The 15,394-nt window shown below is 52.2% G+C and overlaps 4 protein-coding genes across 4 annotated transcripts; 3 read left to right on the forward strand and 1 right to left on the reverse strand.

Moving 5' to 3' along the window:
- Positions 1-926: 926 nt before the first annotated feature.
- CORC01_13715 (ion transporter) lies at positions 927-7,441 on the forward strand (the record flags this gene model as incomplete). The annotated part of the gene is made up of 5 exons (XM_022625331.1): positions 927-2,471; positions 2,529-4,913; positions 4,966-6,737; positions 6,791-6,880; positions 6,940-7,441. The coding sequence occupies 5 exons, from the start codon at positions 927-929 to the stop codon at positions 7,439-7,441; spliced, it is 6,294 nt and encodes a 2,097-aa protein (XP_022468145.1).
- Positions 7,442-11,776: 4,335 nt separating this feature from the next.
- Positions 11,777-12,064, forward strand: CORC01_13716 (uncharacterized protein; the record flags this gene model as incomplete). Its single annotated transcript, XM_022625332.1, has 1 exon — positions 11,777-12,064. One exon carries the CDS (start codon positions 11,777-11,779, stop codon positions 12,062-12,064), a length of 288 nt encoding a protein of 95 aa, XP_022468146.1.
- An 820-nt stretch (positions 12,065-12,884) lies between these two features.
- Positions 12,885-13,262, forward strand: CORC01_13717 (uncharacterized protein; the record flags this gene model as incomplete). The annotated part of the gene is made up of 1 exon (XM_022625333.1): positions 12,885-13,262. The coding sequence occupies one exon, from the start codon at positions 12,885-12,887 to the stop codon at positions 13,260-13,262; it is 378 nt and encodes a 125-aa protein (XP_022468147.1).
- A 296-nt stretch (positions 13,263-13,558) lies between these two features.
- On the reverse strand, positions 13,559-14,830 carry CORC01_13718 (50S ribosomal protein L2; the record flags this gene model as incomplete). Its single annotated transcript, XM_022625334.1, has 3 exons — positions 13,559-13,660; positions 13,720-13,793; positions 13,849-14,830. The coding sequence occupies 3 exons, from the start codon at positions 14,828-14,830 to the stop codon at positions 13,559-13,561; spliced, it is 1,158 nt and encodes a 385-aa protein (XP_022468148.1).
- Positions 14,831-15,394: the final 564 nt, after the last annotated feature.

A 15,394-nucleotide genomic window follows, 5' to 3' on the forward strand; every position in this document is an offset into this window, starting at 1 on the left:
AGATCTTTCTCTAAACTCTAGGTATTTCACTCAACTTTGAAGCTTTTTTGGGTACGTGATGACTGATGATAGATGAGAGAGCCTAAGAGGACGGGCCTGTACTTTTGACCCCCGCGTGCTAAGGTAAGGTAAGGTAGGTAAGGAAGGGAGGTGACTGCCTGAGGGACGTACCGTTCAAACCTGGTTTGCGGGGGATATCCCCTGCCGCGCCAGCCGCGTAGGTATAGGACCTGCTGCCACGAGCCGAGAATAGAAACTCTCCAGCTGGCTGTGGAGCCCCCGCTGTTGAGTACCCTCACAGTGTTTTCGACTCTACCTTAGGCACTGAATATGCCTTGTATAAGCTGCCTTAGTAAGCCTGTGTGACTTTCTCCTTCACTCTCACCTCGCTGGGGACGTCGATACGAAGAAACAATTGCCAGCATTGGTGTCATTCCGTCGCCCTTTTCCTCCCTCGTAGAACGGCTGCAGACCACCGGGCGAAGTCGCAAACGCCCCGCTCACGACGGAAACACAGAGCCCACAGTGCCAGACTGGTGGCGTTGGGAAAACACGACGCCAAACCCTCTCTACAGACATCTACGAGCGGCCCTTTATCTGCTGTTCACCGGGGATCATTCGTATTCCATGCAACAGGGCTACGAGGCCTTCCGAGTATTGCGACACGATCCGAATCGATTCGATACCTGATAAAAGAAACCTGTCGTGCGCGACGCTTTTTCGTACTACGACATGTCCGTAATTTTGCGCCTGCAATAATTCTGGACATGCGATCCGTGGGCCTAGCTATTCTTCGATCGGCACACAGAGACAGACACGCACTCTGCTCGCGCACAACAGCATTGGCCGTTCGTTGACTACCTGGCGCAATCCACAGACTGGACCAAGAGCGGTAATCCAGGCGCTACTCGAAGCTATCCACATCGATGCAAAGCAATAACCCTTACTCCTACGAGATGAGCTCGCGGCAAGACGAGTCCTCGGGGTCCGGCAGGGAGCGTCTGCAGGCAGACTCCCAAGCCGAATCTCAGCGCGGTCGTCAGGCCCAACCGCAGATATCTGCCAATGGACCCGGTCTTTCAACATATTGGGAACAGCCCTACGCCCAGTCCAATAGCTCTGGAGGCCCGGACTCCCCGATCGATGCCTCAGCACTGCAATTTGCCCTTCCACCTGATATCAATCAGCCCCCTCCATTCCCTCGACTGAACTCGCCGTCTCTCGACTCGCTCGACCGACCTTCGCCGTACTTTGATGAGGCAACGAACCCGGACTACTATGAGGATAGGGTGCCTCTCACGTCCAGAGCCCAGCCCATTTCCGGCTCTCTCAGCGCAAACATGGCGGATGCTCAGCCGAGAGATAGTTTTCAGACAGTATCTGACATCGACAATGCACCATCGAGGACGCGGGATGCGAGATCGCTCGGGTATGATTTGGAACCTGGTGGTCGACGCCCAAGCTATGGGGCGACGCTCAGCCCGGGAGGAGAGCAACGACGTTCTCGCTCGCCCTCTACTGCCGGCGCACTCTACAGAGCAGGCTCCATCATGAGAGCCATGTCTCAGCGCGTTGTTAATATCAGTGGTGAAGGTGAACTCGTGGACCACAGGGCATCTCGTAGTCGATCTCCGTCACCGGCTCCAGACCGTCGCCAGCAACTTCACAACTCTGCTCAGATGTTTACAGATACCTCGTACCATTCCAATGTCTTTCAGGTACCCGAGAAGGGTCCCGATGCGGAAAATGTCTTCGCTGACCCCCCTCCGCCCTTGCTACCGCGAGTGCCGATGCAGAATCCTTTAAAAGGAAAGTCATTGGGCATCTTCCCTCCCAACCACCCGATCCGGACGAAGCTCTGCGATCTGCTGGTGCACCCGTTCACTGAGCCCTTCATTCTCATACTCATCATCCTTCAAGCTACTCTCTTGGCAGTGGAATCGGCTCCAGATGTCTTTACAAACCCCCGACCTGCCTCATGGGGAGTCACATGGATTGATTGGGCCATACTGGTGCTGTTCATTATCTTCACACTCGAGTTAATTGCTCGCATATTGGTATCCGGTTTCCTCCTGAACGCCTCCGAATATAGCACCATCGATCGTCAGAAGGGAGTCCGAGCAGCGGTTGTCGATCAGTACAGGAACTTGTTCCAGCCTCAGCGGCAAAAATCTGTCAAGGCTCCACGACAGCAAATCCACCTCGGTCCCTCTGCCTTCCAGCGATCCTTCACAATCATGCAGGGTCAAACGCTTCCACAAACTGTTGAGGAGCAGCAGAGGTTTCAACTTGCTCGACGAGCATTCTTACGGCACTCGTTCAATCGGCTTGACTTCCTCGCTGTCGTCGCCTACTGGATCTCCTTCGCGCTTAGGATCACTGGCATCGAAAGTGAGGAGCACGTCTACGTCTTCCGGATGATTTCATGTTTGCGTATTTTGAGATTGCTTGCTTTGACGAATGGCACAGCTGTCAGTAATCCTTACATCCCCCATGTCCACTAGATCTGCCACTAATTGTATACCCAGATTATCCTCCGAAGTCTTAAAAAAGCTGCACCGCTGCTTGTTCGAGTCGCCTTCCTCATCACATTCTTCTGGATATTGTTTGCCATCATTGGAGTGCAAAGCTTCAAGGCGAGTCTGAGCCGGCAATGCGTCTGGCTGGATCCAACAGACCCGACCAACAAGGATAAGTCCTATACAAATGACATGCAGTTCTGTGGAGGATTCCTCAACAATATCACCGGAGAGAGCATGCCCTGGGTCTTGATGCAAGACGATGGTGTCCTGGACAATTTTAAAAACGGGAGTAAAGCCGGTAAAGGCTTCCTTTGTCCTCGTGGCTCGATCTGTCTTCAACAAGCCAATCCGTTCAACGGCACTGTCAGTTTCGACAATATTGCCCAATCACTGGAAATGGTGTTTGTTATTATCAGTTCGAACACCTTCTCCGACATCATGTACTACACGACCAACTCCGATTACCTTCCTGCAGCTCTCTTCTTCGGCGCTGGCATCATGATCCTCATGTTGTGGCTCGTCAACTTGCTCATTGCGGTCATCACTTCCTCCTTCCAGGTTATCCGAGAGGAAAGCAGGGCGAGTGCATTCACAGCTCCCGAGGAGCCACCACTTCAGGAGCCCATGGACGAGCCGCCGCAGAAGGTGCCTGCCCTGCAAAGAATTTACGATAAGACCTTTCTTCTTTGGATCGCAGTCATTGCTTTTGGTCTCATGGCTCAGTGCTTCAGGAGTTCCAAGATGTCCGATGAACGCGAGCGGTTCATTGACTCGGCCGAGGTCGCTGTCACTATCCTGCTAGACGTTGAAATTATTATCCGTTGCGCTGCAGGTTGGCGCTCCTTTCATAGGAGCAAACGTAACCTGATCGACATGGGTCTTGCCGTTGTCACAACCATCATTCTGATCCCGCCAATCCGGAATTCTGGAGAAACATATGCCTGGCTGACGGTATTCCAAATTGTACGAGTTTACCGACTTGTCTTGGCTGTCCCAATGACCCGGAAACTCATTGTTATGGTCCTCGGAAATTCTAATGGCATTGCCAACTTGATGCTATTCGTCTTCTTAATCACCTTTCTGATGGCCATCTTGGCGGCTCAGCTCTTCAGAGGCGAGATACCAAGCCACAACGATAGCGGTGACCTCAATGAGGTTTCCTTCTTTACCATGTACAACTCCTTCCTCGGCATGTACCAGATCTTGTCGAGTGAAAACTGGACCTCCATGCTGTATAATGTCACATCTTACTTGAATGAGTACGATACAGGCTGGATTGGCGCAGTTTTCCTGATTGGCTGGTTCATTCTGTCGTTCCTGATTCTCGTCAATATGTTCATTGCTGTCATTCAGGAGAATTTCGACGTTTCCGAGGATGAGAAGCGCCTCGAGCAGGTCAAAGCCTTTCTCCAGAGAAAAGAATTGGGGAAATCTGCTGGCAACCTCACCTTGTCAAATATCTTTACATTCGGCAAGGCTAGACGGAGAAAGGATCCTCTCGACTACGGCCCTGCCATGATGGAAATGCTTCTCAAAGATGCCGTAGTGCATGAGTTTCTCGATGATGCCGCAGAATTGCCGCAGGACACACCCAACGAGGAACAGTCGCCCACTAGGGCTCAAACACACCATGTTGGCGAGGTCCGGCCTGGTTTCTTATCGTCAATGTGGGGGAAGTTCAAGTCCATATTCAGCAGCAAGGACCCGAATCCTTTCTATTCGAATCTCCGATTCGATGGGCCAAATGACACTCTTGACCCGCGACAAATGGCACGGCAAGCAGTTTCCGCCACTTCGGCGCGCAAGAAGGCCCAGCGCGACTATCTTGCGAGGCACCCGAACTACAACAACTCGCTATTTGTCTTCACGCCCAACAACCCAATCAGGCGGTTCTGTCAAAGAATCGTAGGCCCTGGCCGAGGGAATGAAAGGTTCGAGGGAGTCGAGCCGAATAAGTTTGCTTGGTACACTTCCTCAGCTTTCATCTACGCGTGCATCGTGGCAATGGTCGTCATTGCATGTGTCACAACACCGCTTTACCAGAAGCAGTACCAAGCAGAGCACCCCGAGTTCAGCATCACTTTTTGGTATGTCTGGACGGACTTGGCATTTGCCACAATTTTTTTGATTGAGGCTGTAATCAAGGTCATCGCGGACGGCTTTTTCTTCACGCCGAATGCCTACTATCGTAGCTCTTGGGGATTCATCGACGGCATAGTGCTCATCACCTTGCTCATCAACGTTGGCACACTTCTGGCCAACGACGGCGCCGTCTCCAGAGCTATTGGTGCGTTCAAGGCTCTTCGTGCTCTGCGCCTACTTAACGTCAGCGACAGTGCCAGGGATACGTTCCACTCACTCATCGTAGTTGGTGGATGGAAGATTCTTAGTGTAAGCTCAACCTCCCAATCCGCAAGCGATCTTCTTCTCACTGAATCAACAGGCCGCATTCGTGTCCATTTCCCTGCTTATCCCCTTTGCCATTTACGGATTGAATATCTTCAACGGTCAGATGGTCAAATGCAATGACGGAGATGACTCGATCGTGCTCATTTCCGATTGTTTTGGCGAATTCAACAACACACCCTTCAATAACGATTGGCCCATGTTGGCGCCTCGAGTTCCCTCCAATGACTATTTCAGCTTCGATGACTTCGCAGCATCATTATTCGTCCTGTTTCAGATCGTCAGTCAGGAGGGTTGGATCGACGTCATGTACGCAGCACAAGCAGTCACAGGGCGCGGTTACCAACCAAAAGATCTCAACCGTCAGGGCAATGCGATGTTCTTTGTTGTCTTCAATTTGTTGGCCACAGTATTCGTCCTCACGCTGTTTATCTCAGTATTCATGCGAAACTACACGGAACAGACTGGGGTTGCCTTTTTGACGGCCGAGCAGCGGTCTTGGCTCGAACTGCGGAAACTGTTGCGACAAATTTCCCCCTCCAAGAGCTCGTACAATGAGTCAGAGAAAACATGGAAGAAGTGGTGTCACAAACGCGCCATAGAGAAAAGGGGCAAATGGTACACAGCCGTCACCTACGTCCTCATTTGCCATCTCCTGCTACTTCTTCTTGAGTATCACGGCGAACCGCAGTGGTGGACAAACTCCCGGGATGGTTTGTTTTTGGCATTCACGCTGGTCTATATGGCCAACATTGCTATACGGATTGTTGGTCTCGGCTGGGCCCGGTTCCGAAGGAGCTCATGGGACTTATACTCGCTCGTAGTTGTCACGGGTGCGTTCATCTCTACATCCGTCCTCATCATCAGCAGAAACAGCGATACCTACGTGCAGCTCCACAAGTTTTTCCTTGTGGCCATCCTCCTACTTCTCATTCCCCGAAACGATGCTCTCGATCAGCTTTTCAAGACGGCGGCCGCGAGTTTGACAACGATCGGGAACTTGCTCGCTACCTGGCTTGTGTTCTTCCTGGTCTTCGCCATTGCTCTGACACAGGCTTTCAGTCTGACGCGCTTTGGTGAGAACGAAGAAGCCAATATCAACTTCCGCAGCGTTCCTAACGCCCTGATCCTTCTATTCCGGATGAGTTGTGGTGAAGGCTGGAACCAGGTCATGGAAGATTATGCAACTATCGAGCCGCCGCTTTGCGTCGACAACGCCGACTTCTTTGACAGTGATTGCGGCAGCAAACCCTGGGCTCGCTTCCTTTTTGTGGCATGGAATATTCTGAGTATGTACATCTTCGTCAACCTCTTCGTTTCTCTCATATATGAGAGCTTCAGTTACGTCTACCAACGGTCCAGCGGATTGGCTGCAGTGGACCGTGATGAGATTCGGCGCTTCAAGGAGGCGTGGCGAAGCGTCGATCCTGCTGGGACCGGCTTCATCAGCAAAGACGCCTTCCCCCGACTTTTAGGAGAGCTCTCTGGGGTGTTCGAAATGCGCATTTACGATGCCGACGACTCGGTCAGACAGATCCTAGAGGATGTTCGCAACGATGCCGCAACATCTGGAGCACGCCACATGTCTATCGCTTCCGCGAGCAACTACAGTGCGGGCATCGACATCCACCGACTCAATCAAAGACTGGCCCAAATTGATGTTGTCAAGGTCCGCGAGCGCCGCCGTCGGTTCAACATATTTTTCGAAGAAGTCATGGTCTCTGCGGACCCTGACAAGGGCATTTCATTCACTTCCGTGCTCATGATCCTGGCCCATTACAATATCATTAATGACAGCAAGAGCTTGAAGTAAGTTCCTCCGCACCAAGCTTTATCCATGATCAGACTAATATTTTCTCTAGGTTGGAAGAATTCTTGCGAAGGCGTGCTCGACTGCAGAGAGTGGAAGAGGAGGTGCGCCGCAGGGTCGTCCTTGGCTTCTTTGACACCTTGTGAGGTTTCCTGGCAACAAATGACCTCAGAGTCCCATAACTAACGAAAATGTCTCCAGGTACTGGACTCGCAAGTTCAAGAAGCACATTGACATGAGGAAGTCGGCGAGGATGACTGCTATTCCCCAGCTCGATATTCCCCATATTCTTGTTGACGATGACGAATTACGACACAAGTCCTCGCCGGTGGCAGGAACCGGACAAACGAGGTCGGCGTTGCTGACAGTGGAAGATGCCCACAAATCGGCGCACAATAGCTGGTCCGGACCGGGGCCGATGGACACATCGTCTGACACCGATTATCAACATCCGCTCAGCTTCCCGAGATCTGGGCCGACAACGCCGAGCCACCAATCGACGCATTCTGCCTTCAGCTTTGAACTGCAAGAAGGCGGTCAAACTTCGGCCCAGAGCAGTCGACGGGGAAGTGCGGTCACACCCCAGAGCCCCGTCAGCCCGGCACAAGTCAGCAACATGCTGGACGACTCCATTTGGCTTGAGAGTATTCGTAGAACTGCAACAGTCCGGAAATCGGTTCGAAAATCCGATTGGGGCAGATGAATACGGAAAAAGTGTGTGCGAAGTGGATTGTGCTCTTCAAGCGACGGCGTTTGGGTTTAGAATGAGGACGTGTCATGTCATCGATTCTGGGCGTAGCTCCTAGACCATGTCTGGCCATGAAAGCCATTGGCACCATGAACTTTTTGTTTCGATGTTTGATAGAAAGAAAGACGAAGCACAACTTGCTCACGGCTTTGGTTGAGATATGTGGCATGATGAAGACCATCATCGGAGGAAGGGCTTCGTAGACTATATGTAAGTAGGGTAACTAAAGTACAGGACATCATGAACATACCATTCGCATGAAGAATAGGAAGCGCCCGTAATACGATATAACTGCCTCGAGGCATTGCAAGAATCCCATGGCCAGTCTCATCGTGGAATGATGGATGTTGCCTTGCACCAACCTCTAATCCACAAGTCATGTCTGCACTCGGACCATTCACATTGTCTCATGCCGCCTCGACATCGCGATCGGACATTGAGGCTTAGGGAGAGGGGAGCAGTTTCTCGGTCATCTGAAAACTACTAGAGCAAAAAGTGCAAAAATCCATTGGTTTGCCGAGTTGTTCCCAGAGACAATAATGTAATGAAGTTGACCAGCATTTTAAGACCAGAAATGCCAAACCTAAGTATTCATGCCGTTTCTATCATTGTAGCAGACCTTTCATCCCAAAAGTTTCTCTCGCATCAAGATCTACAATCCCGGTTGTATTCTGGCGGATCTATCTTGGCATCTCGAGTTCAGCCATGAAGACAGCAACGTTCACTTGGCCGTCAAAAGAGAATTGCAACTTTTACTGCATCAACCGAGCATCAGAGCAAACCTGAGATTTCTTCTGTGGAAGAAAGAACTAGGCTAATTTGATTTTCATGAAAAGCCTGAGGGTTCAAGCCATGTGTCTGCAGGTGCGTCCGTAACAATCTTCTAGAAAATTTCCATTTTTGAAACCCATGTGCCCTGCCCAAGAACGACCTGAGTAAAAGTAATGCGAATTGGAGTAGATTAACAAACAGATTCAATGAGTGAGAGGGTTCCTAGCATAAATCAATTCCGGGCCATGAGCCGTCAGCGGTGGACAGAGTCGGGGTCTCGACGGGATGCTGATGACGAGAGAATGATGGCTTTCAGCAGTGCCGACAAGACCGCTCATGACTCTCAGAAACTTCCTCCTCTCGGCTTCTGACCTCTACCTCCTTCCTCTTTTGTCTGTCTTCCTCATCCTACAGGTCGGTAGCAGAAAGATGAGACGGGATGAAGTAGAAAAGAAGCTTCACCGACAGTCATCGATCGGGGTCGACTATGTGTCCGGGATGGGCCTCGGAGAATTGGTCAAGTCCAGTCCATTGATGGGCCTAAATCTCATATCTCGTGACTTCCCATGTCTCGTCTTGTCTGGTGTAGGTCCTGGTCTGGTCTGGTCTCATCTTGTCCGTGTCTCGCCGTCGGTTGGCACTTCCTCGTTTCACTCTCACAAATGTTTCAATATGCTCCTGCTACTTTGTCCGTCCTGGACGTCCAACTGGTGCATCTACTTACCGGAAGGGGCTCTAGAGTGGCAAACAGCCAATCTAATCTTTTGCCTGCTTTACGCAACTGCGATTACTCGGAATTGTCTGCTGAGGCCTATGCACGAATTTTTGGTACTTTTAACGCACGTGATTTCCCATCGTTGACTTCTAAAATAACAAGGAACTCGGAATACGACAATGGACATTGGAGAGGACAGGGGTACGGTCAGGAGTGGCCTTGTTTCTTGTCTCAGTGAGCCCTTGTCGCATCAAGTTATTCTTCACCATTCCACCCTGAGATCGACGACTGCCCGCCGAAAGAGGGGGCACTCGGATCTCTTTCTTATCGGAGGATCAGATGGAGAATGCGACAGTAAGGCGATAAGGAGAATGGAGACCCTTGATTCAGAGAGTTTCATGCGTGTGATGGTGTCTGTGATTTGGGTATAACTTCAAGCCATCGGTCCAGCTTCCTATTTAGTATGCAGAACAGCAACACGACGATATGACGAGGTTTGGGACGAAAGAGGTAGATTATGACCTGTTGGATGTTGCGTGCCCGAACTATACTACTTCGCCTCAGTCCTGGCGGGACTCGCGGCGTTTCTATTTGACTTCACCTCTCTCATTTACGGCGTAATGGGAAAGAGGTATCGATAGAGAACTACGGTCTCCCTTAAATTGATGTGACCCTTTTTAGCATTTACATCGTCGATTCTCACGACTGACAATTTCGGGCTAATCTAGGACAGGTTCTGGCTGAGCATTGCCACATTGGCAGAGAGAGTTCTTCCAGAAGGCCTCGACTCCCTCATCACGGGTTTCCACCGAGTTGCCAGTGGCCATCCTCGTCAAAGGAGATTTTTGGTGCGAACGAGTGGCACGAACGCCGCGCTATGGCGTTGAGCACGTTATGCGGGAACACTCACCAAGTCCCGGGACCGTCGTCAGGATCGGCGTCAGCGTCAGCGTCAGCCATGAAGCACGCATGACATCGGCAATTTCGCTGGTGGGCGCCCTTGAAACAGCCGTGCGTTCTTTATCTGCGTCGCTAAGCTGTCAGTCTGCCTGTTGGCTGCACCCGTAGCGGTGCCCCCTGACGTTTTGCCTATCTAAGGTATCTGTACTACCTATCTCATCGGGCTCTCCTCCAGTCCGTCCAATGTACCTTACCCCTAATATTCGTAGTGATGATGCGTGGCGCAGTACATGAGAGGACTGGCACTCACCGCCTGTGCGTCAACAGACTTTTTTTTTTTTTTTTTTTTTTTGCAGTACGGATTTTGGTAAGCCAAGCGTGCCAAGACAAGCGAAGACGAGATGGCCGTCCCGTACCCGCCCGTACTCTATCCATACTTTTCCCCCAAGAACGGTACCTTCAGAGGTACCCACCTCAGGGGAAGTCGTCCCTGGCTCCTGGCCCCTGACGACGATCACACGATGCAGCCGGTTGGGACTGACGGCGTAGGGACGGAACAGGGGGCTGCTACATACCTCAGACTGCCCTGCGCCGGCTCCTGGGGTGGCATCTCCTGCACGTTACACTAGTTGCCTCTCGCCCTCGTTCTCTGCTTCCATGAACCGATACCCCTTGCTCTGTGGCTGACTTTCAACAAGCAGAATCTACAGGTGCTGAACGCGTCTCTAGTCGGTGTCGGTGAAGTACGGAGGTATGGCATATGCGGCACAGAATCTCATGTCATCTCCCCTAGCGGGTCTCTGTCTTCAAGCCATGGACATCCGTAAACAATATTGTCTGACATAGTAGAGAAAGACGTCGCCTCATCACCAACGTAGAACGCAAGTGAGGAGAACGTTGAGCGCCGAATGCCCCAACTGAAGCGAATCCACCTAGGAATGGATAGACTCAACGCCGGATTCGGTCTCCTCGTCCAGGTTGCACCGGTCCCTCTGTTTGCTCTCATAAACTCTCAACTACTCCCAAAGCATGCCATTGCACACATACTCACATGCTGCTGTGAGGACAGACAGACATCTGCGTCCGTCGTCTGAACAACTGCCTTCAACCATCCAGCCTAGGTCGTATCCATGCTATATTCTTCCCACCGCATTGCTCGTTACCAAAAGAGGCAGCGTCCTGATGCCACCCTTCGCATTGATGCCGTCTGCGTCACACCCCTGGACCTCAAGCCCACTTCTCCATACTATGTACTTCGGTATGCATCCTACACTAGGTATTTGAGCCCTTCTCCCACTTCTTAATCCTCCGTATGCCCTTGCTCCCCTAACCAGTCCCTTCCATGGCCTTCCCTTCCACCTCCCGCGACCCCTTGTTCCCTCTCTGCCACTTCGCTTCGTCTGCGATAGATCCTCTGCCAGGGGCAACTCGCTCGTCTCAGCCGGACTACTGCTGCTGCCGAACCTACCATACCTGCTCTGCTACTACTAGCCTCGCGCTATCCTTCCTCCCGAGTGTAATTCACGCTCAGCTGCACTTGATATAATCCAACCCAATCCCGCTTGAACATTACACGTTCCAATCCCAACCCACACATTGCTCCTCCCACATACCCAGTTTCTTCACACTTCGGGCCCGGCTCTCTTCGGTAGACGAGTTCTGTGTATCCTACACTCCTTTTTTGGAACCGGCTGTCCCCCATTCTGTATCTTCGATTCTCGCCGTTCATTCAATTACAATAGAGGCTGAGCCTCCAATATTCAACGTCTGCAAGAACATCCTCTCACATCTTATTGTCGACCTCACCACTGCCATCTCCTATTATCACGACGGCATTAAGATTTACCAATCTTTTGGATCTGCACAAGCACCACAGCGTCGGAAACGCCACATTTATATTCACCATGCAGTCTTCCCGCTTCCAGTCCATCACCTCACGCTTCTCCCCGAGCACACTTCGCACCACCTTTCGCCGTTCGTCTTCAGCATCATCCCGTGCTAGCAGCGATCGAGGCTCATTTGCCGCCGCGTCTTCATCCCCCGTCAGCACAATCAACAGTATCGTGTTCCGCCAGCCCTCGGTGCTCGACCTCGAGGAAGAGCGGAAGAGCTTTGGCAGCGAGCTCAGCATACTCGAGCCCCGACCGGTTGTCTACTTCGGCAGCGTCGAGGAGCGGATCGGATCTGTATAAGTGCCGACAGTATATCTTGATCACATGTTTTTAATGAAGGCGGAAACGATGATTTCTGATACGTTATGTTTATGAGCCTCGGAGCCGTCAGGCTGAACTGGATTAGACTAGGGCTTCATTTCAAAGGGAAAGCTTGTAAAGACAACAAGCGGCGTTCAAGGAGTTCCAATCATGTCACAGGAGTCTAGAAAAAGCGTCACAGGAGACACGCGACGGTTTGCTAACTGGCTCGCGACGAGGCGTTCGCTGCGGAGGTTCGCTAGGATGCGATTAGGATAGAGAAGCGGCTCTTACAAGCTACGCAATATTTTGCCTGTTACTTTCATCTCTTTACACCAAGACAAATCTGAGAAGCGCAAGGGTCTGACAAGAAGACTCGGTGAATGAGTAAAGTAGACTGTTCCAAATTCACACTCACAATCACATTGGCGACTTCACCTGATTCACCACTGCGAATGACTGGAGGAAAGTATTTTCGTCACTACAGACGTATTTCCCGTTACCTCTCCTCAGCTACTCTCCAAGTATTATATGGGTACCGGCAATGCCTACAGTATCCCAAAGGAAAGGAACAGTTGGTTCCTTCGGTTCATCAAACCAAGCTCCTGAGGCAGTCCCCGCGCCTCGACGTCAGCAACTACCTTAGGGCAAGTTGGCGACATTTTTAAGTGTTGAGTCAAAGCAGGCCGCCGTTATAGCATCAATTCGAAACAAGCCAAGCCAACACGCTTGCACGCTTGTAGGAAGATGCTAGGCACCCACAACCAGAGGCACATCAAGAAGCAAGGCGAGCACGCATAGATATCCATACGAGGGGGAAATGTCCAAGCAAACCGTCTCCGGGAAAGACCCCGTTCCGAGGATGTGGTGGATCATGGTCGGCGGCAACGGCCTCGCACCGCCGCCGACGTGGGACCGCTTCCTGTCCATCACGGCCCAACGCAACAAGGTAAGGCGGGATGCTGAGAAGGAGAAAAGAGATTTCAAGGAGGCTCAGAGGGCTGTGAAAGAGGAGCTCGAAAAAGCGAAGAAGACGTACAAGGAGGCCTTCGGCGGCGGGTTGGCGGCCTGGAGACAACGGAACCGCGAAGCAGAAGCTAACAGTGACGGAACGGATGGCAATGGGACCGGCCGAGATCGCCAGCAGCGCACGCAGGAGACTACCGCCTCCGACGACGGGCCCGAGTCGGATAGTTGAGCACCCACAGCTTGCCTCAAGCTTGTCTTAACAGCACAGCCAGACCACCTATGGCGCTGCTACCGCTACACGGGATTTCTTCATGACCAGGAGATTTGGATGCGGGATATGGTGGTACGTTACAGCTGCGGTATCCTGGGAGAAGGCGCCGGAGGTCGACAACTCGACATGGATAGCTCTATGATACAAATACTATGGCATACATTTACAACAGGTGCATCGAGCTTCGCTCTAGGCTCGGTCTTGGTCTGATGGTGTCCGTCTATAGCGGGTTTTCGCCGACAGACTAGCAAGACTTAAGAGGCCTTGCTTCTTCTCTTGCCCATGTTGCGTACTCTCGGCTCGACGACCCACTTGTTGTAATTATGCTTGCGACGGGTCTTGAAACCGCCCTTGGCCTATGGAAAACATGTCTCAGCAACTATCCGAGCAGGAGGGACAGTCGAAAGAAACTTACCGGCGTGCCCCAAGGACTGGTCGGGTGGCGGTTACCCTTGGACTTTCCACGACCACCGCCGTGGGGGTGGTCGACTGTTGGGCGATTGTTAGCATTCCCAACCACAAAGCCAACGTTGGGTACACGTACCAGAGTTCATGGCAAGACCACGAACCGTCGGGCGAATGTTGAGCCATCTGCTTCTTCCGGCCTTGCCCAGCTGTCTGTACTGGTGGTGCGGGTTACTGGCAACTCCAATCGTTGCACAAGCATCTTTGCTGACTCTACGAATCTCGCCGCTCTGGAGACGGACGTTGATGTATTTGCCCGTAACAACCTTGGTACCGTCGTCCCTGGTCTCTTCCTCCTTGGAAACCACAATTGCGTAGGTGCCAGCACTGCGACAGAAAACAGCACCGCCCTTTGCTCTCGAGCCGACGTTGAAAACAACGGTACCGACAGGAATCATGTGCATAGGCAAACAATTGCCTCTCCAGGCGGTCTTGGCTGCCAAAATACCGGGGTCGACAACGCCGCCCATGCTGTCGAGAAGATCCTTGGGGATACCAGAACGGTAACTGTGGACGACGTCACCGGCACGCATACCCTCGGCGGCGACGATGTAGCTTTTGCGCCCAGTAGATTTGTTCGAGAGCAGCGCAATATGAGCACTTCGACCCGGATCGTACTCGATGCGATCGACGAGATGTGGGCCAGCCTGCCAGCGCTCAAAGTCAACGGTGCGTATCCTCCTCTTGGCGCCACCTCCGTGATGCCTGACGGTGATCTTTCCAGAGTTATTACGACCTCCCTTGCCATGGCCCTTCTTAGGGTAGGTCAATGGTAGGAAGGGCCGTCCTTTCCACAGGTGATCGTTGATCGGGCGCTTTAGATGACGAACACCCGGTGTTCGCGGCTTATAAGTGCGCATGATGACAGAGTCATTGCTTGCTTTCTCGGGGGTGGAGGCAGATGCGGCGAACTCGCTGGTGATAGGTTTTGTGGCAGGCTTCTCGACGGACTTTTTAGTGGCAGTGGCATATTGTCGAAGAGCAAGCCCACGCAAGGCAGCCGAACGAAGAAGACTTGCGCAGCTTCTCTGAGCCGACAATAACATTATAGGACGCGACATATCGGCATTGATGTGCTATTGAGAGTTGGAGAGAAGATTCCCTCTTCTCGAGTTGGCTGACTGATTTCAGGAGAAGCTCGTCAGCGCAGCATGTCGCGGAAAAGGACGGGTTCGGTAGGGGTGCAGCGGCGGCAAGAAGGCGAAGACAACTCTAAGAGAGGATTTCGATTTGCGAATTGGGTCCAGCAGTATCCAAATCCGACCCCGATTGCCGTTGTGATCCTCGGGGTGTGGGAATAAGGTGCCTGTTGTCGTGATTGAGGTAGTTGCTTTGAACGCTTGAGGCCAGTGCAGATTTCGAGCTTTGCGAAATAATTATTCTGCCGGCGCCGACACACTGAGGCACCTACACAGTATGGTACCTAGGTACCTGGCCTTGGAAAATACGTAAGGCAAGGTATCCGTACTGCTAGAGAAAGCTTCAGCCACATGTGAAGCGGCTCCGGGTGGCTCAACCCGTGAGTTGAGCCTCAGACGCCTCGACACGCCCGGCCAGGCCGCCTCTGAGAGCGTGACGGGACGTGGTTGGGAAGGCAGCCAATGGTGTTCCGGTTGCCCCGCGGT

The sequence above is a fragment of the Colletotrichum orchidophilum genome, assembly GCF_001831195.1.
Source record: "Colletotrichum orchidophilum strain IMI 309357 chromosome Unknown Scaffold_209.1, whole genome shotgun sequence".
NCBI classification, from domain to species: Eukaryota; Fungi; Ascomycota; class Sordariomycetes; order Glomerellales; family Glomerellaceae; genus Colletotrichum; species Colletotrichum orchidophilum.